General features: G+C 39.0%; 1 protein-coding gene across 9 annotated transcripts in view; it reads right to left on the bottom strand.

Moving 5' to 3' along the window:
- Positions 1-23139, bottom strand: part of relch (RAB11 binding and LisH domain, coiled-coil and HEAT repeat containing) — a 37424-nt gene that overhangs the window by 10862 nt on the left and 3423 nt on the right. For 3 of the 9 annotated variants that reach the window (XM_035909368.2, XM_035909369.2, XM_035909375.2), the window contains exons 2-24: positions 21192-21281; positions 18507-18578; positions 18314-18369; positions 18076-18189; positions 17656-17850; positions 17358-17452; positions 16721-16850; positions 16367-16536; positions 13081-13156; positions 12891-12986; positions 12067-12090; positions 6340-6452; positions 6160-6250; positions 5341-5412; positions 4330-4470; positions 4012-4176; positions 3784-3931; positions 3415-3571; positions 2901-3024; positions 2496-2544; positions 1908-1987; positions 1283-1389; positions 1017-1116 (exon numbers count right to left, since the gene is read on the bottom strand). In XM_035909368.2, the coding sequence (XP_035765261.1) occupies positions 1017-1116; positions 1283-1389; positions 1908-1987; positions 2496-2544; positions 2901-3024; positions 3415-3571; positions 3784-3931; positions 4012-4176; positions 4330-4470; positions 5341-5412; positions 6160-6250; positions 6340-6452; positions 12067-12090; positions 12891-12986; positions 13081-13156; positions 16367-16536; positions 16721-16850; positions 17358-17452; positions 17656-17850; positions 18076-18189; positions 18314-18369; positions 18507-18578; positions 21192-21281 (2465 nt within the window). The remainder of the gene's footprint in view (positions 1-1016; positions 1117-1282; positions 1390-1907; positions 1988-2495; positions 2545-2900; positions 3025-3414; positions 3572-3783; positions 3932-4011; positions 4177-4329; positions 4471-5340; positions 5413-6159; positions 6251-6339; positions 6453-12066; positions 12091-12890; positions 12987-13080; positions 13157-16366; positions 16537-16720; positions 16851-17357; positions 17453-17655; positions 17851-18075; positions 18190-18313; positions 18370-18506; positions 18579-21191; positions 21282-23139) is intronic. The other 6 variants (XM_035909373.2, XM_035909372.2, XM_035909370.2 and 3 more) reach the window with 5 other exon arrangements.

The following is a 23139-nucleotide window of genomic DNA, read 5'->3' as shown; positions in this document are numbered from 1 at the left end:
GCATCTGTGGTAAAGGGCCACTTTTTGATCCACAGTTTTGGTAATGGTGGACAGCTACACACTATGAAATGGTGACAGTGAGGTGTTCTGGGAAAGAACGAGTCGTTCACAAAACAGGGGGGAATGAATACGGCCTACCACTCCTCCTCCCCCAGTTCAGATCAACAAAGGCCAGGTTCCAATGCTATGCCTAGATTTTCATCCCAGTATTTGACCTAAAGTGTGGACAAACGAGATCTCATGTCTCTTATGGCTTTGGCCAGGACTTTTGCCTTGGGAGGCTGGTTTAATATGGATCCAATCGGCTGAAGAAAACAGAGAAGGTATTGTCTCCCTTTACAAAATAACAGCAGTATTATGTTTCCACAGGATCTGAAATTGTGAAAACATTAAAAAAAAGAAATTCACAAAAAAACATTTCTGATTAAATTATATTTTCCAACAACACTGAAAGGGAACAGGCCTTCAGCTCCTTCAACTATGCCGTACTTTCAGGGTACTGACCTCAGGTTTTTTCTGACATGTAGCAGATATTTATGTTGTCACTACTGGGATGAATGTGCAGTCAAAGGTCTGAGGGTCTAGTCATAAGGTTGGAACCAGAGCACTGATAAGCTAAATGCTACAGTCTTGACTCACATTTAGGGGCAGAACAGCTTAATAACAAATGTTCAACAGCAGCAACAGCAAGCAAAGCTAGCACATGTATAGCAAATATGGAAATGTGAAAATTGAGTCTATATTGTTTATAACTGCACAATGACCATTTTTAGCTCAGTGAAACTATACATGTATTGATAATCATTATCTACTAACTTAGATTCTTTAACACAATACAGCAACAATAACTACATAATAAAAATGTCTACAATGCATTAAAAATTATTAGGATTTTATCCATAATTGTGTAGCTTCATTAGTTTATATTTTACTAAAATAAGTTTTAGTGCAATGTTTCAACTGTGGTACAGTTTTTTTTTCTTCCAAAAAACCCTTTTGTGCTTGTGTGTTTGTACCTCAAACATCCGTGCTGCCGTACACCGGACAAGAGCAGACGTGTGGACCACCCCATACCACAGAACAGTTAGCAGCAGTTCATGGTACACTGGATTGGCACTGTAAAAACACAAAACAAACCGATTAAGTAATCATTAACTTTCAAACTGTCAAGTTAAAACAACAAACGAGTAACTGTATAAAAGAACCTGCCATATTCTTATAAATGGGTGTGCTTTCTCACACTCACACACACACATTCATGTGCATGTGTGTTTCAGCTTACCCCAGCTCTACAAAGGAGGCCTTCAGGCTGTCAAGAGGTGCATGGGACAGAGACAGGGTTGTCATAACATCTTCTAGGAAACCCACCAACAGCTTGCGATCCTCCTCCTTTTGAGAGATGACAGCATACTTATGACAATTTCATGTATTTCTCTGTAACACGTGTATATAATTTATAAGAGCGCGGTTAATTTTATTCTCTTTTTAGTCTGGCCGCTCTGAACATTGACACTGTGTTAAAAAGTTGATGCAAAACACTGCACTTAGACAGACAGCTAAACTCAGGCATTAGGAGTAGATTTTATACATGTATTTGAACTTGCAAATACATGTATTTGCAAATTGTGGCTGCTGGATCCAGTTCCAACTTGCAAATATGTGTATATTTAGATTGCATAGACCAGATTTGTAAAATAAAGTGATTCTGTCACAAATTGTCTAATTAATCAAAAAACAGTCTCCCTGGAAAACTCAAACCAACCAAGATAAAGACTTAGCTATTTTTTTTAATAAAATGGTAGTATATCATTTATTCCATCATTTAGATGACCTAAATCTTGAAGAAATCTACAAACTATCAAAATGTCTGATCACGATTGTTAGTTTCTGAGCAGCTGTTAATTTACCTGGTTATAACATGTCAGCACTCCAGTGGCATAAATAGGAACTGTGGCTTTGGTGAGAATACCATTCCCTGCTGAAGCATCTGACAGGAGAACAAAAGCCGATCATAACAATGAACGCAATAAATTCAGTTAATCAAGAAGATTAGAAATGAGCAGAGACACAAACAAATATGACATGACGAGGTTATTTTCAACCCAACGTACTGGCTTCGCATTTGTTAACATGAGTATATGCGTGACACTGTGGCCTCACTATGCATGTTATACTGTTGTGGTTTTATAAAAATGTCAGAAAAGGTCCCGATGACCTCAACACAGCCTGGGTCTCAATACAAAACACATTTCATCAGCGGCCACAATACCAAAACTAAAACACTTGGCAGCCACATAAGACCAAGCACCTCTTTATAATTATATAAACATGTTTGGAATTTATAAAAAAGGAGATGGAAACACCCATAACAGACTCCAAATAGCTTGTTTACATCAACAGTGTCAGCATCTGAACTCCACCTATCAACAGTTTCTTGAGAGAGCTGAGAAAACCTTACACTTGCACATCTGCGTCTAGGCTAAAGCTGCCCTTACCAACGTTCTCTTCAGACAGTCGGAGAATCTCCTGGAACTGTGGTTTAACCTGCAAAAGTCACAATGATAAAACGCCAGCATAATACTTATAAATATTGGCATTTACTGTACACACACACACACATTTTTAACATCCCATATGAACTTTATAGATATCTTTAAATATAAAACTAAGAATGAACGTATACATAGTAAACTGAGACATTTATTGTAGTTGCACTGTGTATATGACATGACAGAATAGATTTTTGAGTGGCCTCAGCTCTAAACACCATTCAGTATTCTAAAAACAAGTGTGCCTGTTCAGGTAAACAAGGTGGGTTGAAATGAGCTAAACTGGAGGAAACTTTAAGAATGCTTATTAAGACTAAACTGTCATGGTTTACTCAGTTATCACAGGTTTACCTTAGTGTTGGTGAAGATCTTGCCAAAGGTGCGGCAGAATCTCCAGAAAAAGCGAGAAAATTCATGAACACAAGTTGATGATGTCACATTTATGCGACCCACAATCTCTATGAGCTGCGGTAGGCTGTTTAAAAAAACAGAAGAAAGAAAAAAAAATAGAAATTAGTAGTCTGAGTCCATTTTGTTAATGACAATGGGCATTCTTTCATACATCTTTTTTTTTAATTTTTTTTTTATTAAGTATGTTAGTAGACATGTGCCGATTACACTTGTGTTACTTGTGTTGTGAGGAAATCTAGAATGTCTTTAATGTGTTTAACCTCACATTATAAGGTCCCTCTTCCCTCTGAGGATAACAACCACATCCTCATAACATTAGTCACTGCATTTTACCACGATAGCTTAAGGTTATAGTAACCCTTGGTTTAGGTTACGATGAGTTATTTTAAGTCACTGAAGTGACCAAAACCAAGCTTCATGGGTTTGAGTGTATGTGTGTGCGTGTGTTTCTTACAGCTGGTTGACCACCCATAGCAGGCTCTCCCATCCAGTGGTTCCTTCATGCTCCAGCTGGTGGTCATAGAGTTGCAGCAGGGCACTCAGCATCTCCCTGCTGCCAATGATGGTTGCCACATCTTGGAGGGGAGAAGCTGGCCGGGGAAATCGAGTCACTGCAAATCCAAAGATAGAGGACCAAGGCAGAAACGGAATAATAAATGTCAAAGGCTTAAAGGCCACACTAGCACCAGTAGAATATATGTGAATGAACAAAATGTTTGAAAGTTGCATTTTAGTCACACTAAAATACAAACCTCTACTTCTGCTTAGGTTTCTGCATTTCTTTTACAATTGACCTGTGTGTGTGTGTTTGTAAACATCCTACCTTCAATTGCAGGTATGTCGCCATGGAGTTTGACTCTGCTGGTGAAGGGTGCATTCTGCAGCACCACAGCGAACAGAGGAGGGATAAGAGACTGAAGGGCTGACAGGAAAACATGTAGCTTGTGTTCATCTAGACCATGTTCTCCTTGCTAGAGAAAGAAGCAGCACATATTATGGAAAGTGATATATAAAATTGCACTATGCCAAGACTGAAATGAAAGACACTTACTGTATGTAGTTTCTCGATACGTGCCAGTAGAGAAGGAATCAGTGCAGTGTGCAGGGTGCCCAGCTCTGTGGTCCAGGCAGCAAAGGCAGGGATGAAGACCTGGTGGACCGCATTGACCACCCGCTCTGACGGGTCTCCAAGAGACAGCAGCATCAGCTCAAAACCCTGGAATGAAACAAGACAAACAATAGAGCAGCACTCAGTCTCACCCACAAAAGCAGTTGTAAAATCCTGGCGTAATACATACAATAGAGAATAGCAGTTGTGGACATCATTAAAACACAAATCACTCTCATGTTCATCTACAAAGATACACACCTGGGAATACTTATCTGGGTCATCTATGTAACCCATAATTATACCCAGGCTCTTGACCACAGCCTCCCTGACCATGTCCGCCTTATCCTCAGCAAGCATCTGTTGCAACATGGACAGCACCAGGGAGCTGCGAATCTCCTTCTACGGAGACAAACAGTGACAGCAAAAAAAAAAAAGAAGAGAAAAAAAGACAGACTGAGAATTTATTCAGGTCATATTTTATAATTCTACATTTAGTACATGATGAGTATGGGCTTAAATGGATTATTTCCAAATTGTGGGTGAGCAAAGATATTTATTAACTCTCAAGAAACTCCACTCATTTTTTATACAGTCTATATTTAGAAGAATCCTTTGTAGGCAACAACTGCCTGATGTCTGGAACTGATGAACATCACTAAACAATGGGTTTCCTCTATTGTGATGCTTTGCCAGGTCTTTAAAACAGCTGTTTTCAGTTGTTCTTGTTTGGAAATTGGAAAAAGATCGGGTTGAAATTAGGTGACTGATTTGACATTTTTGCTTTCAAGAACTCCCACGTCGCTTTAAAATTTGTTCTGGATCATTCTTCTTCTTATACTTCTTCTCTTTAAAGCACCATCCAATCAACGTAGCTGCACCTGGCTCCGTCTAAGCACACCGTGAATCCCCGTGCTCTTTAGATTTAATTAGTAAAACCACTTCCACTGGAAGCAGGAAGCTATATCCAGGGTGTGGGTTGCATTTGGGTTATGAGCCCTTCTGATAGTTTACTTTCCTCACAACCCCTTCCAAATGAAAATGCCACACCTGGAATTAACTCACAGCCCACTCAATTGATGAAGAAATAATAAGGAGTGTCCAATTACACTTAAGCCCTTGAAAATAGGGGATTGTCTATAAAGTATAAACATTTCTCAACAGTTATTGCAATAGATTAATGCTTCACAAATTAAAGCTTAGTCTGCACTTTAGGCCCATATTCATCATATACTGTAACTTGAATATGTTGCATACATAATGTGTTCTTACAGGCAGGTAAGGTGCTAAGGCTCCACAGGACTCTGCCACCAACAATCTCCTCTCTGGATATTTGTGGTTAATCTGGAGAAGACACGTTTAGAGGAATTGAAGTGTTTAAAGAAAAAGAGCAATAGAAATTGAAAGAAAAGGAGAGGCAGATGGGAGTGCAGCCACCATGGAATGGAAACAACTCGAGTATCAGCAACATCCTGACCCTGTGGAAACCACTATTTGTCTTTCTGCGCAGATTCTCAGACTCCAAACTGGTGGCAGTGGCCGTTGTCATGGGAGCAGATTTTGTTTATCACACATGTGTTGCATGTGGTGACACAGGTGGCAATGAAGACCAAACCGCTAACCCATTTAACTCAAGGACGCCTATGGAGGTATTGCTAACAGATTCCCAAATCAGAAAGATCTGACGTGTTTGCATTTCTAACCTTTGAGTGTTTTTATGAGAGAAAAAGTGGGAAAACAACAAAAAGCAAAACAAAAAAAACCAGAGAAAACGCAAATCATTAATACGTATACTTCCCATCTTTGAACTGAAATTAAAAAACAAAAACAGAGACGTGTCTTATAAATTCAAGTGCTACAGAAAGGTTCACATCACAATGCCAAGTAAATCTCAGCAAACAGACTGTATGCTAATTAAATCTAAATATTTACACACCTGATCACTTTAGCATTATTCATGAATTTCAAATAAACTTCAGATGTTTAAATAGAAAACAGAATTAGAGACCATTTATAAATCAGTAATATGATCTCAAAGCTGTGAAATTCAGTAGGAGTATATTTAATAACCCCTCTAGGTATGTACTCTACCTGTTCCCAGCACTGAGGGAGTAGCTCAGCCTCGACACGTGTGGGCCCCACATGCCTCGCAAACGCAACGCAGCCCGTCAAAATCATTTGTCTTTGGAGACAAAAACACACATTTGAGAAAATACTGGATGCAGGCAGTTTTTTTTTTAACCACAGGCTGTTGACACAAAGTGTTAGCACCTCTGCTCATCATCCGGTCGCTTGATTAGGTTAAAGAGGATGTGGAGAAGCTGGTCTCTCTCTTTAGGCTCTGGGTGAAGGCAGGCAGTACATAAGATGAGTGGAATCAACTCCTGAATTAAAGAAGACACAGAGACAGAAAAGGCTAGGATCAGTTTAGATTACTCTGCAAATACATTTTTTTTTTTAAAAGTGTGTGGTTATGGTTACAACACACAGGGGTGGAAAGGATGGTTTGTAGCACTCAAGCAGGCCCGTAATTCTATGGAGTAGCAGGAACAGCAACCGGGAAGAGGGCGCTTATTATGAAGACAGAAAATGGGAAAGTCACAAGGAGAAAAATACACAGGGGGTCACTCTTAAAAACCAACAGCAGTTTTTCAACACTACTACAAACATGCTTACCGTGAATCCCTTGCTGGTTTCATATCTACTCTTCTTTGGACTTTGAGTCACAGAAAGTTATGGCCACATACTGTAGAAGCTTAATAGTGCATGCACACGGCGGGATATAGACAGATAAACACAAACCTAATGCACTAGTTCTCCTCCTATAAATGATTCCTACATCAGAGTTCAGACAAAGTTCATGGGCCTTCCAGCCAGAGGGGAGAGCACTCAGCTGCCCTTGATACAGGGCCTCCATGGCCAAACTGTGGTCAGCCCTGCATTCCCGCCACACACACCGAAATTAGAGAGTGCACACAAAGTTAAAAATATATTTTTTTTCAAAGTCTGTTTTTTTTCCAGGAAGATATGATGTTTTCCTGCCAAGTACTGGAAGAACAAGCTAAACCCCAACGCTGGATGGACAAAAGGACCTAACAGAGAAACTTGGGTAAAGATAGGCTGTGATGAGTCACTCGTTCAATGCTGGACCAACCCTCTGAAGTCACTGCCATGTTGGCTATATTTTAGAAAAGCAAAAATATAACATTTGACTATCAAAAGGGTCATTTTAAGTGGTTACATGTCTAATCCAATATAGTTGAAGTCAATTTCAGCATTAGAAAAAAAAAAAACAGCTTAAAATGACAAATTAAGCAAATTCAGCCAACTTTAACAGTCACATTGAATAATCTTCTCCTGCAGTCTATTACAAGGCTACACATTTTCACAGGACACATATTGGAGAGTCAACAGCACTGGGCTGATAAAGCAAATAGAGGAATTCATAAACAGCACACATCTAAAAAGCCAGAAACCATGCTGACCCTGTTCTATTTCAGTGTGGACTCCTATGATGTGAAATCTCCTTCATAACTGACCAGTCCTGTGTAAACACTGTGGGCAGGTAGAGTGGACAGAATGACGCCAGGGACCAGGGGCCAGATTCAGGGCAACTACTCCTTTTAATTTAAGGACCAATGTAGAAGAGCCTGCATTCAGTAAAGAAAAGCAACAACTCCCTTCCATGTGACCATTCCTTTCAGTCTTTTCGGTTATTTTAACTATGAGGCTATGGAAAGACCAATGTCTGCTTTACCACTCACATGATGGCTTACAACTTTCATCCAGGCTGGAACATCTCAGCAGCTCTCAATGACAGACCCAGATACTCATTATTGGGTATACCTGTAATGTATCTTATCTCCAACAAAAAAAACCAGTAATGAACATATCTCTCTTAATACTACACACCAAATCATCCATAGTTTCCAGAAGATGCACACTCATTTAAACCACTAACAGGTGACGTGAACACGTGAACAACACTGCACTTCTTTTTCCAGGCATTTCCTGATGGCAGCAGGATAAAGTTGTGTGCCAAACTGCATAAACTGCTCAGGAATGCCTCCGGGACTACAAGGCCAAATCAAAGCATCGACCCAGCCTCTAAACCTCACAGAAGTTGTTTGAAGAACAGCGTGTTGAAATAATTCCAATCCAAAAAGGCCCCACCTAATTCACAGAAACTGAAGACCCAGTGCCAACGTGTTGGTGCCAGACACCACAGGATACCCTTACTGCACAAACTACACATACTATGCACATGGTTTAAATGTTAAGACTGTCTTGATACTTTAAGATGACTGGACTGTTTAGTTTAGTTTTTTCTCGCTTTGTGGTTAGGGTTAGGCATCAGAAGAATTTAAAGTAACTTATTACTCTTTCCACTAGTTTTTAAAGTTGTCAGCATCTACAAACTGGATTATCTGATCACTTGGTATAGATGGCTTTTTAAAATGCCCTGACCTTTTCTTTGGCACCTTAACGTGGTATGCATGCACACCACAATGTGAAGTTTAATCATTTTAGTAGCTCCCTGAGCAATCATCAAACACCAACATCAGGCCAAAATAATAAAAAAAATAAATTCCAGCACTTTGGTTGATACACAACTACTGAAAATTACATCAGCCAAAAGTGGACTTCATTACACGCCAAAGTTTAGGCATAATGTCTTAGGTATGAAATATTCCAACACAGAATTACTGACACAGGCCTGTTGTGAAATCAAACACCTGCATTTAATAGTACATTACCAGAAATTGTCTGTCAAAGAAACAGTTCCAGTAAAACTATCAACCTTCTGTGTCATGTCTAGGTCCGTTAAAGATTACAGATAATCTACCCACTAAAAACAGGAAGTCTATAATTGCAGTTTTTAGATGCCATCTTTGCCTTAATGATGCCTGGAAAGTCTATATAAAAATAGTACTGTAGCAAATTGCTACAAAATAATGTTTTTGACAAAAACAAAAAAAAGTGTTGCAATGCAATCCTTTAAATTTAAGAAAAACACAGGGTTTAATGATTTATAGCATCTGATAATACAGCCAGGTGGCAGGCAGTGTTTCAGTGTGTCATACTATCGTTTTAAGGCAAACACCTTTTGTTCTTAAGAGGGTTTCACATTCAAACAAGTAAAGGCGTGTCTCCAGGGTTGTGGTGGTTAGAAGGGTCAAGCCTGCAATACGGAAGCATGGGCAGCTTTATCTGTGCGGGTGTGAGTGTATGTGTACACACGTACACACACACACACACACACACACACACACACACACACACACTTTGTCATGGTCTATGAATCTAACGGATATTGTACAAAGTCCAACTATTCAAGAAGTCTTAATGCGCTGCTGCATTTACATTTTTTTTTCCTGCCAGCCTTTTCTCCCTTCAGTTTGTTTATCTTGATTTTTAAAAGAGATTAAGTTCTCCATAACTGCCTGGGGGTTGATTAAAACCTCATAGCCATGGTGATATGCAAAGCAGCCCGACCAAAGACTACTCCAACTAGATTTACCTCTTTCAGTATATCCATTTGGTTTCCGATCAGGTTTCAGTTCCTTGTATAAAATTTCATGCGATGCACTTATGTACGCATGGACTCACATGGACAAAAAGTGCACACAAGCAGATTCTATAGAACACCTGTGCAGGTGTCAACTTTTAAAGAGTAATTTCTTGTTAATGTAACATTTTTTGTTTTATTGTTTTTTCAAATCTCCTTTCCTACTCTTCTCAGTAAAAAAAAAAAAACAAAACAAAAAAACACCTTTGTTTGTGGAAACAAAAGCACTTAAAACCAAACAATTGCAGGAAGAAAGCTGGCTGCATTTAGTTAAGTCACCTAATCATCAAGATCTGGGATTTTAAAACCCTTTTTCTCCGGGTTTTCAGATTTAAAAATAGAGCATAACCCCATTTATCAAACAGTTTCTAAACTCATATTTATCAAAACAGTTTCAAAATCTTTGGCATTTAGACACTTAAAGAGATTAGACTGATTGGGCCCATGTCTGATGAGCTTAATAAATCAAAGGTGAGTCAAGATACAGCGAATTGAAGAGACATATCGTACAGCATGACATATTAAGACTAAGGGCCTGATTTACTAAACGGGGCAAATCAGTGTGAGGTTGCAACTGCAAGAATGTGCTGTAAGGAGCTGAAACAGCAGCTGATCTACTAACAACACACTAATGTACAAACAGATGTAGGCGGCTCATTTCTATAAGAGACCAACCCAATTGAATGGAAAAAACAAAACAAAACAAGCAAACAAGCAAACAAGAAAATTAAAAAAAAAAACACAAACAAACAAGCAGATCAGATAAGCGAGTGATCGTTCTGCTACTTTCTGCTAAATGAAAAAAAAAAAATAGAGTATAAACACAGGATTTAGGTACTTTCTCTTCAGAAACAGTATGGTAATTCAGACTCAGGCAGCTGAAGGGGAATTCAACTCATACTGATTGAGCCTTTGTGGGGTCTAAGAGGTTCAGGCAGCAATTCTCAGGATAAATAACACTATTATTTATCCCTATTTATCGAGAGAAGGGCTTCTTTAATCAAGACTGCTATATAAACATAAAATTTATGGGTCCTGCAGGACATATAGAACACTAAACGTTATATAAGATCAGACGTTGAGAGATTTGCATGTTACTGAAGTTACTCCAGCTGTGTGTAAATGGAGTCATTGTTCTTTTGCACAAAGACAGACATTAATTTAGTACACTGCAGATGTGTCTTAGTCACATAAATTTAATTTTGACAGTGAGACATTTTAATATGATGTAACAGACTCGGTACTGGACACATTTAAAATCAAACAAAACCATAAAAGAAACCAAATTAAAGTGGAGTGAAAAAGTATTTGCCCCCTTATTAATTTCTTATATGTTTGCATATTTGTCACACAAATAACAAAGCTGCATTTTGTATTTACTTGGGTTATCTTTGATTAATATTGAAATTTGTTTGATGATCAAACCAGCCACACATCTGAAAGCATGTTGATTTGCTCTCCTGATATTTAGACTGTAGTATTGATATTTTAACCTTTGCCTTTTTTTCCCACATTTGCATGTAACTGATGCAAATATGCAAAAAAATGAGGAATCAGGTAGGGCGGCAAATACTTTTTCACAGCAGTGTTTGTAATGTTACATTGCTCTGTGTGATGTGCACACTGCTGAGAAAAAGACGAGCAGGTGCTCTTAGTTTTTTCATGAACAAATCTCTGTTTATGAATAAAAATGAAACTGTGCAAATCATTTAAGGTCTGCTCTATATAGGGCGAGGACACAGTGAACAGCTATAGCTCATAGCTATGGCATTGTGCTCAGCTCTAAACCGTTCACCTGTGTTAATTACACACTCATTCTGACAAAAACCTCCCCCTGGCATTTCAAATAAAGAACACTCCTAGTGAGAATGACAGCCACATTAGCTAAACAACGGCCATACCTTACAGTTACAAAATTGCCGTTACACCTCTTAATGAATAGATAGCAACCCCCAAGGAGTGTGTTTTGCTCTGGCATGTTCTGTTAATAAAATTAATAATAAAATTAAAAATTAATAATAAAATGTGTAAAAATGTGTGTACCCCAAAACTGCAGTGTCACCGTTACAGGATTGCAGACTGTATTTGCAAAAAATAATAAATATGGAAAATCAGAGCTTATACTGTTTTCACACATGGATTTCAAACAACTTTAAGAGCGTTATGCCAGGATATTTTCCCACTGTTGTCTGTTCTCACAGGAAATAATTCCACTTCACCTGTGCTTAAGTGAAGCTATTGTCCGATCCAACTGAGTTCGACATTTGTTATCTCATGCATTTCTCTCAGGTATGAAAAAGTTCAGGGCTGCAGCGCATGTGTGAAAATGTATTTAGTGACAGCGGTTTTGCAGCAGTAGGAATTGGCATTAGTTACACTTTTCTGATCTACATGTGAGAATCATGCAAATGAGTGCGTGAAAGACTCACCTGGCAAAGATGCGCAACCATTCTCTAGAAGAGAGGCATGCATGAGAGTGAGAGAATGAGTGAGACGAAAAGAGAAGAAAAAAACCGTGAAGGCAAAGGGACAGCAAATATGAGAGGAAAAAATGCAGAGGAAAAATGATGAGGACTTCTGAAAAACAAATGCCATGACAAAAGAAGGTGACCCTACAAATCAATAGATAAGACACAAGTCAGCAGGATCTGGCAGGTAAAAATGTCTCCAACTCTATATTCGTATCTCTTGGGGAACGACAAAAAGGCAACACAAGGACAAAGGTGCTTTGTGCATCATCAAGTTTGAGACATTGATTTAATTATCTCAAAAAACAAACAATCACACAAATCCCACTACTGCCAAGAAAACAGCCTTTGCACAATGTGTAACTCTACAGTTCATATTCATATTGTGAGAACAGCTTAGGCACAAAAGAAAAAAAAAAAAGGGGGGGTAATGTTCCTTTAAACCAGTAAATATTTCACATAACAGCAGATGGTGAAGCGGATGAATCACCAATGGAGAAATATGTTTGCAAAGGTGTCAAATTAGCACCATTACTACCAAAACTACTGACAATAACCACATTAGGCTGTTTACAGTCGTTTCCCCTCTACATTATAAATACAGTTTAGAGGAAACTTTAGTAGTTGTGAATGACCAACTACTTTTTTTTTTTTAACTTATTCTCATCCTTGCTGCTCTGTGTGTATCTATTGGTTATTAAAACAAGAAGCCTGTGATGGTGACAATGAATGGGGAAACAGGGAGGAGAAGAAGAGGGCAGGATGACCAGCACAAGCAGGTTTACCTCTCGTTTAGCAAGAAGGACATTAGGGACGATGTGAGGGAGACAGCGACCCAGCATTAGCATCACACTCTCCTCGCTGTCTGCTATACGAGACACCTGGGAACAGGAGGGACATTATATTCAGTTTTTCCTAAATTTACTTTTTTTTTTTTTTTTTTTTAAATCTGTATATGAAATGTGTGCTCCTGACCTCTGCTCCTAGGCGGCTGTCGGAGCACATTCTGCAGAAGGACAACAAAGCTTGCTGGAAGGCCGGAGATAACTTCCTGAGACACCACAAAAGACAAAAGACCAAAAACAGTCACTACAGTCTGCAACACTTAATCTGTACACCACAAGTGCTCTGGAGAATGTCCTGACCGTTGAATGATTGAGGACTGGAATAGGTTACCCTGCCACTGAGGTTAGTGCTGCCACTCTCCCATGTAACGTGACATTACCACAGTACTAAGAATAGCAGGGGGCTGACTAACAGTAACGCACCACTCACTTTTTTCTTTTAAAAAAGTGAGTGGTGCACATAAATCAGATTTTGTTTTTGTTTTTTTAAGGGAACACATATTTAAATGATAAAAATAATGAAAGCTCAATTTCAGTGATCACAAGTTTAAAGCACAATACACTTTCTTACTCAAGAGGGCAGCCACACAACCTAATACCTGGTTTTAGACAAAGACGAATAACTACCTCCATCTAGTGGCTACTTTTAGTGACTACACAAAAATGGCCAACGTGGCTGTAGTAGACACGGTTGGTTCTAATAATTTTTAAAACTATATATTTTTCTCTTTTTGGCCTTCAAACCCCCACAGAGAATTTTACATTTTAAATTAAATAAATAAACAAAAAAATCTAACCGTAAATGAAGTGCAGAATTCTAGCTTTTATTCAGCTTTAGCTTTTAACAGGTATTACATTAACTGCTTAGAATTTACAGCCACCTTTAAGTTTAATCCCCCCATTTTCAAAAGCGCCAGGTCACTGGACAATTGACTGATGAGCAGTTTCGTGCCCAGTGAGGCCTCTTCATTTGTTATTCCATGAAAATTTAAGCAGATAAAATATCTGGAGTTGATTCCAAGTATTGAGCGTCTAATTTGATAGCTGGAACTTCACTGGAACTTTCCAATGACGTCCAAAGAGATGTCAATGTAAATGAAAGAGGCCATCCTTAGGCTGAAAAACTAAAACATACCTCTCAGGCAAACGGCAAAAACTTCAGGAGTGGCCAAATTAACAATCTGAGTCAATAACACTGTCTTAAGTAGTTCTATCACTGTCAAAGTCTACAATCAAGACACACCTTTTATGAAGGCAAATGCAGGGCTTAGAGGAAGGCACACTCTGAAGAACAGATGGCTATATTGGACTTTGCCAGACTAAAAGAACCTGCACATATCTGAACAAATGAAACCAAGTTTATCTTGGTGAGAAAAGTTTTGAGACCTCACAGTCTGAAGCATACCACATTATCTGTCTAACATGGCGGAGGCAGCGTGAACACATATGGCTGCCAGTTGAACCAGCTCTCTACAGGGTGGGCCATTTAAATGGATGCACCGTAATAACATGGGAATGGTTGGTGATATTAAAATCCTGTTTGTGGCACATTAGTATATGTGAGGGGGAAAACTCCTCAAGATGGGTGGTGACCATGGTGGCCATTTAGAAGTCGGCCATCTTGAATACAACTTTTGTTTTTTTCAATAGGGAGAGGGCCATGTGACACATCAAACTTATTGGTAATGTTACAAGAAAAACAATGATGTGCTTGGTTTTAACGTAACTTTATTCTTTTATGAGTTATTTACAAGTTTCTCTTTGTTCACAGCCATTGACATGTCGAAGAGGTTAACACGTGAGGCGCGGATCGAAATTGTGTTGATATCTGATGAACGCAGTAACCGGGTCATTGCAGCAGATTTCAATGCAAGACACCCTACGAGACCACCCATCTCCCATGCTACAGTTAGCAAACTGCTTGCTAAGTTTCGTGAAACTGGTTCAGTGTTGGATTTGCCAAAATGTGGATGCAAGAAAACCGTCACTAATGAAGAAACATCAGTGGCTGTCCTAGCTTCATTCAGCAAGAGCCCACAGCGTAGCACTCGCCGCACGAGTGGCATTAGTCGAACATCCCTTCGGCGGATATTAGCTACTCACAAATCGCACCCTTACAAACTCCAGCTACTGCAGCATCTCAATGAGGATGACCCAGATCGGCGCACAGAATTTGCAGAATGGGCAAAACAAAAATTGGAACAGGACCCTCAGTTCACGCAGAAGATTTTGTTCAGTGATGAAGCAAACTTTTATGTGAATGGTGAAGTTAACAAACAAAACCACCGCTATTGGTCTGACACTAACCCACATTGGATGGATCCCTCCAAGACTGTTGGAACAACAAAAGTGATGGTTTGGTGTGGTATATGGGGTACAACGACAGTGGGTCCATTCTTCATCAATGGAAACCTCAAGGCCACTGGATATTTGAAATTGCTACTTGATGATGTGTTTCCCTCTTTATGCACTGAAGTTGGCACGTTCCCTGAGTTTTTCCAGCAAGATGGTGTACCACCACATTATGGGTGCCAGGTCCGAGCATTCCTAGCTGAACAGTTTCCTGGAAAGTGGATTGGTTGTCGTGGGCCAGTTGAATGGCCCCAGATCGGTCTCCCGATCTGACCCCCTTAGACTTTTATCTTTGGGGTCATCTGAAGGCAATTGTCTATGGTATGCCTGTGCTGGCATTTCTCCTGTGGTGTTGCTATCAGTGTGTGAAGAGTGGGAGAAGAGGGTTGCATTGACAATCCAACACAATGGGCAGCACATTGAACACATTTTATAAGTGGTCAGAAACTTGTAAATAACTCATGAAAGAATAAAGTTACGTTGAAACCAAGCACATTACCAATAAGTTTGATGTGTCACATGGCCCTATTAAAAAAAACAAAAGTTGTATCCAAGATGGCCGACTTCTAAATGGCCACCATGGTCATCACCCATCTTGATGAGTTTGCCCCTCACATATACTAATGTGCCACAAACAGGACTTTAATATCACCAACCATTCCCATGTTATTACAGTGTATCCATATAAATGGCCCACCCTGTAGTTTCAATTATTGATGTGACTGTTGATAACAGTAACACGATGAATTATGAACTGTACAGGGCTATACCCTGTCATATTCTGACAAATGCTGCAAAGCTGCTGTTACTGAAGATAAAACTGAAAGCACAAAGATACACAATCAGCAACTGAATTTGGCTGCACTGGCAGGACATCTCAAGGGATGTCTACAGGTTTTAGACTCAGGCAGGTAGTGGATTTACATATGTCACACAGGTATTAAAAAAGCCCTATATTTTTTGTTTACATTTGACCATCATATTTGCATTCCTTGATGCAGGAAATGTTAGGAAAGTTGGGTCTTTGTTTTGCAAGGTTTTTTCATGCCTGAATTTTCACTCACCTGTTTGGCTGATCAAACTGGACAGGTGGCTTATTCTTCAACTTGCTGTGAGTCTGTGGGTGGAATTGTGATGTGTTCTGAGTAGAGAGGTTGTCTGCGTTATTGTCAGGGTCTGAAACCCCTCGGATGTCCAGATACTTGCCATTATCCATGGGAGGCTGAGGATAAGACTACAAGACGTTAGCATTATATGGTCAAATATTTGGGCTTGTGACAAACTACAGAGAAACTGTCATACAGACTGAATGATTTTCTTCTTTTCTTCTTGCTTTTTTTAATTTTACTATAGAAAACTCTGTGACTGGTAGACATTTAAATAAGCCTGTGCTTTACATATTCAAAATGACCACATACCACAGAAAGAGGGTCAGCGGAGCAAGCAGTGGTAGCAGAAGAGGAAGAAGTGTTAGGTGTATTCTGAGAGCCCAGGTCCAAAGTGGTCGGAGGCGGGGAGGAAACGGTCCTCTTCAGTGTTTGAATCTCACTGTGGGGCAGAGGTAACATAACATAAGTCAAAAAATACTACATACTTAATCAAGCAGCAAGTGAACGAGATAATCAACTGTTTCACCCCTACCATCAAAGTCATGCTTGAACTGTTCAGTAAAATTGGTCAGAATCCTTATGGTGTCAATTAAAGACTTCACATGACAAGAAAATTAAGTTCCACTTTTGCATCAGACCAAAGTTTCCTCTGTAATTTCATGCAGCTGTAGTGCTTGGGAGAAATTTCCAATCTGGTTTTACACCATGGCCAGTTTTGGTCACAGTTATGGAAATAATGTGGACTTGGTGCTGAAAACTTCTGAGAATTTTTTTTTAATGAATACTTCTGCTGACTCTTTGCTCAGCAGTAGAAGGGGTAAATGTTCTTGCTGAAATGACATGCAGTGAAAGAGCTATAAATGTTGGAAACCTTGTCAGGATCAAAGACTTCAGAGTTTTTCAAAAAGAATAGTATACAAGCACAGACATGCACTCAAGCACACACCATTGCAGTTTCTTTATCTGCTCTGCTAGGTTCTGCTTCTCATTATTGAGGAGGCTTATCTGGTACTCCAACTCTTGCACGACTTCTGTCTGCTGCTAAAGAGAAGAAACAAAAACATAATGCAGACAAATTACAAATTCAGCTCAAGAGCCGGAGCTCTGAAGTCACAACTTCTTCCGATTTAACTGAAAGAGAAAAATCACTTTGCGTTTAGTTTCACAGCCTTTTTTCAATGAATCTCTCTGGTACTAGAAGGAATACAAAGCAATAAAACAGGTTCAACTCAGCGTACACACACCTGTTGTGAAAGGTCAGGCTTCTTTAGTGGATCTTGGGCAATGCAGTTTCCAGGAAGATCAACAAAATCCACTCCAACTGACACATCAGCTGTGTCCCGAGGAGAAGGGAGGGCGGTGCCACAGCTTCTGTAGAGCTGCAACAAGTCGGGGGGTTTGGGAATGTTGAGGCCAACATCATCCCACAACTCAAAGTCCTGGGAAGAAACATAAAACAAAACAGTTTAGTAATTGTCATTTGTGTCAGGCATGGGCTCTTCCTTTGCATTACACAATTATGTGCAAGTACAAGTTTAAATTATTCATACTACCTTCAGTACGTTCTTATGAATTAGGATGTTTTGTTTTTTTTGTTGAAAAGGAGACAGACCTACTTTTAAAAATAAAAGACTAACTCCAGTTAGGCATTTACCATCCTTTACCTGATCATCATTTTCATCAGAGAAGGTGATGGATGAGAGTTTGTATTCATTTTTCAATAAATACTCATTCACAAGGAAGTTTAAGGCTCTTTTCTCCAGTGGGCGGATAGGCTCCTGAGGCAGAGAAGAACAAGGTCGATCACGGCAATGTTCTCACAAAGGTTTAAAGGGACACATTCGTTCATTCTTCACTCATTTCACCAGAAAGGAAAAATTAGAAAGCTTATAAATCCCCCACCTGAATTTCAGGGCTTGACTTGTAGTTTTTTCTCTCCTGAGAGGGCACTTCGCTCTCTGAGAAATTGAGAATATATGAGATAAATTTGAAAGGATGCTGAGCATCACTCACCAAAAGGAATTCTCTGACAAAAAGAGAGAAAGCTGTAACAAAAAAGGGTTCAGGTGGAGAAGAAGTTAAAAGTGCGCCACACCTGCTGCCTGAGTCAAGTTGGCGCGCAGAGCCTGAATGGTCTCCTTTGCTTTCCGTAGCTCAAACTCCAGCACTGGACAGGAAGTGACAACACACACAGGAAGTGCATCCAACCAAAGACAGGGAACAAACAAATAAAACAGATGGGTATGAAAAACCAAACAATGACACAAAAGATTTAAAAGTCATAAAAACAAAACAAAAAAGGATGCATGCAAATCATGGGTCTAAGGAACGCATGCAGCAGAGGACTATGGTAAAGCTGGCAAGATGTTTCTTGGACAGGTGTGTTTTCTGCATTGAGACGCAGCTCGATGATAGAATTTCCTGCCCTTGTTTTCCTCTCATTAATACTTAACAAATGGAAGTCCAAATTTACCTAAATTGTAGCTGAGGCAAATCCATTCAGGCTACTAAAATGTATCCTTGATAAACTAGGAGCTGTCTGACACAGGTTTTTATAAGTAATAAGTAATTTACACATTTGAATTCAAGCCACTCAAGGGACAGCCAATGCTCAAATGTTTTGTTCTTAAGAGATAAGACCATCACACTATGAACACCACAACATAAAGCTATTTCAGCTAACAGACAAAACGTGAGTTTGGCATTCTTTGCTAGGTTACCGATTTAGACTCGTCTTTCTTGACTTTGCAAAACAAATCAAAAAACAAAAAACATAACACGATCAAGCCAATCATAGAAACACGAGGAAGCCGTTTCTGCCATCTTATATACTATCAGAAGGAGCAGAAGATATTATTTATAAAAATGTTTATTTTTAATCTATAAGTAAAAATGGTAAATGCTAGATTCATACTGATTTCTTCTTTAAAGAACACACAAGGTCTTAAGACATGTTAGATTAAAAACACACGCAAAAAGTAATAAGCAATGGAGCAGGAAAACTATGTTGCATAGCTGTGCACTGAAAAATCTGCAATTTGGTCTGTCTCTTGTTTCCCCAACATGTGTCACTTAAGGTTTAAGGCTGCTGTTGGTTTCACACTTCTTTATAGCGTGAAACCAACAGCAGGTTTCACGCTATAAAGAAGAGCTTAAAAAAAACCCAACGAAAAGCCGAAAAACATTTTCAGGAAACAGTCTGAATTTCCATAGAAAGGTCAAAGCCAATTTCTGAGCATTAAAAAATAGTAAATTTCTGCCAGAGGAAACAGAGTTACCATTTAGACCTTCCTAGCAGATCAAGTGCACAGGATGCAAACGCAACAAAATGGAAAACCAAGAACTGAATAACGGGAAGAGAAGGAAAAATAAATAAATAAAAGCAAAAAGCTAGACTGGATGGAGTGACTTGTCCAGTATTTTACTGGGGTTTGATCAACGTCAACGGAGAAAGCCAGAAAACCCAGAGTCAGACAGCTGGGGGCAGGGCTCTTACAAGAAGAACAAGTTGAGCGGAATGAGAGTGGGGATGTTTCAAAAGTAAAGAGAGAGGAAGGGAAACATGGCAATTTGGTAGAAAGGGCAGTGTGTGAATAGTCATTTTTAAAAATGATGCATAATTTGGAGGTGTGAGGTGGAACCAACATCTCTGCTGCATGGTTTTAACTGGGCCCTTACATCACGTCATCGTTTTTCTCAACTGATAAAAGCCCCAAACCAGAAGCAAGCGTTTCCCGCGTTTACATTATTGGTGCATTAACTGGCGTTACCCAAGACTTTACCATCAGAATGCAACATACACATTTAAATTAAATGACATTTATATTCATAGGACAATCTATATGTCATCCCCCATCCCATCATGCTCTACAATCCATTTCTCACCCTTAATATTCATGTACAGTGGAAGGGAAAACAAATTTAATGTAAAAAATAAAAAACAAACAAAAATACACAACATAATCCACCACTTTAACAGCTTAGGAACAGTTTTGGGACACACACTTACACACACTTATTTTTAAAATGTGTGGATGGCTGCAGAAAACTGTTACTAGCTTTAACCCTTATAATCTAGCAGACTTCTCATGGCTAAAAATTAATGTCTTCATCTTGAGGATTGTGAAACTACAAAATTAAAACCAGAAGGGGATTTGGTTAATATGCATAGTGCCTGCCTGATCCCATTTTGCTTTCGGCATTCTACATAAATATCAAAGGCTTACTCATTTATTTTTTCCTTTAGTCCACAGCATAAAAATGCTCACCACGCAACACCTGAAAAAAGGCAATATGCCAGTAAATGAACACCTGTTCTTAAACCCAATGGTGTGATGACACATCATTGGTGTCAGGAAGAGCTGTTAATGTGTTTAGCTAAAACTATCAGACTGTGTGTCACGAATGAGCCATTGAGGGGGGAGGGCGGGGGAGAGTGTGATTTTTAAATAATGCTGATACATGTTTGGTACCAAAAATACCACAGACTGGTTTTGCAGTGTGACGGTTCGTGAGAGGAGGCACAAAGACCTCAATGAACTTAAAAAGAGAAAAATGTGACTAATTTATCCCTAATAAAGCAGGACTGACAGAAACACATTTGTGTAATTAAGCAGAGTTTATTTATTACTAGTCATTGTTGTTATTAAAGCAGCTTTTAGATTTCATTTCGCCATATTCCACGGCGCTCCCATTCAGTCATTGTCTACTCTCCCGATCTTTTATCCCCAGTGTAAGCTGGGCCTCTTGTTTTGAGCCCTGACCGTATGGTTCATCTTACCTGCCACCCGTTCGTCTGTCTCTCGGTTACCGTCATCTGAGTAACGGGCAAAGTCCAGAGAGTCTAAGGTGCTGATGCTGCCTGCTCGATCTGAACAAAAACACAGACACAGAGACAGAAGTGAGACAAGTATACACCTGCATAACCATACAGCTAAATGATTGCACTCCCCAAGAGCTCACAGTTGAAAACTTTAACTGTGCAGCCTACATGGTGCTCTATAGATTCTTCTCTATGAAATAATAGGGTCAGCTTCAGTGTGGTAAAACCCACTTCCAAACTATTAATTTCACCAACTATACACAGGGGTAGGCAGGTGCTAAGAGAACGAACATAAAGGTGATAAATAAGCACACTCTTTGCTCATATTTCACTGGGCTAGGCTGCTCTGATAGCTAAGTCAATGGTGTTGGCTTTCTTTCCACAGCAATGCAAGTGTGAGATTGGCCTGTTTGTTCTCTGATATCAAGATACAGTACAATGTCAAGTTATATGTGACCTTGTTGGCCTGAAAGACATGTTTTTTAAAAAAACAAAAAAACAAACCAAAACAAAAACCTGTGTGAGTAATTTAACTGAATTAGCAAATCATTTCCACTCATTAAGTTATAACTTGTATTATAAACTTTGATCATATTACTACTTTGGTTTGTTAAAATCCTCTAGAGTTTAAAAAAAAAAAAGACTGAGGAAAACTTAGATATCAAAGGAAAAAAACAGCATGTATTTCCCTTTGTAGACAAGTAATGTATTTCACTAATATTTCTTTTTCTGTTACATATAAGATTTGTCTATATAAGCGTATACAATATTTTATGTCATGTTCAAATTCATGACCATGCAACTTTATGATATAGTGACAGTGTTTCTCCATTGTCTGTCTACACAAGTGTCACTGTTCTGCCAAGCTGATGTCAGGCAAACTAATTTTCCTGCATAGAAAGCTTCCAAACGTGTTTACTTCCTGATGATGTGTGAGGACATTTGTTGTTAGTAGCTACAATCCATCTGGCAAAACAGCGAGTAATAGAGTTTGCAGGTGTGCGTGCATGAACGGAGCAAAAGAAAAAACAAAAAAGTAATTTGACAATGTGAGGGGGAATTTGCAGATGTCCTTAAATCCTTAAAAAGCAAGCCTGGTTGACCTTTCATTTCCTTGACAGATTTGACACTTCAGTCTGTCACCACCTCCCTTTATTCAACCCCAGCTGATTATACAACACATAAGCGCACACAGATGATTGTCTTTCTACTTGCCAAAACAGAAAACGCTAAAGGATATACACTGAAAGCTAAGGTACACGAGTTTACATCAGGGCCTAGGAGCTGATATTGATGAATGGTCAGGAGGAAGCCAACAGGCACTTTTAATTTAATGGGAAGGTTTTTGGCAAGACTGATTTAAACTGTGGTTATAAATATGGGATGAAAAAGTGGAGCACATATTATAAGTGAATAACAGACAAGCACACAAACCTACACAAGATCAAATATCTTAGGTCTTAAGAAAATAAGCCTTTTTTGTCTGGCAGCAGATGGTAGATCATTTTATTTATGCCAGTGTGTATGTATGTATGTGAATAAATGATGATGATTACTTATTGAGATTTTACCACTGATTCTGTGTATCTCAATATTGTCAACTCAAACTAACAGAATAAAGCCATTTGAGGCACAGTTTTCAGTACAAAATTACTATGTCAAGTCAGAATTTTCTATTCCTAAGCATGTTATCATTTCAATCGCTTTGCATAGTATTAGACAAAAATCAAATGTATGTTCATGTTTACTGTGTGAATTCATACAGTACAGCAATATACTCCTATTGACAGATTACATTAGAGTGCAGCGCACTGAAAATGTAGTTTGGAGATTTCAGACTAGGACAGCACATAAATTGTGGTCACAAATGATCTAGAACTGATAATGTGAAGCTTCTATTTAACCT

Source organism: Neolamprologus brichardi, chromosome 9 (assembly GCF_056152115.1).
Source record: "Neolamprologus brichardi isolate AB-2024 chromosome 9, ASM5615211v1, whole genome shotgun sequence".
NCBI classification, from domain to species: domain Eukaryota; kingdom Metazoa; phylum Chordata; class Actinopteri; order Cichliformes; family Cichlidae; genus Neolamprologus; species Neolamprologus brichardi.
This window is presented reverse-complemented; position numbering and strand designations above follow the sequence as displayed.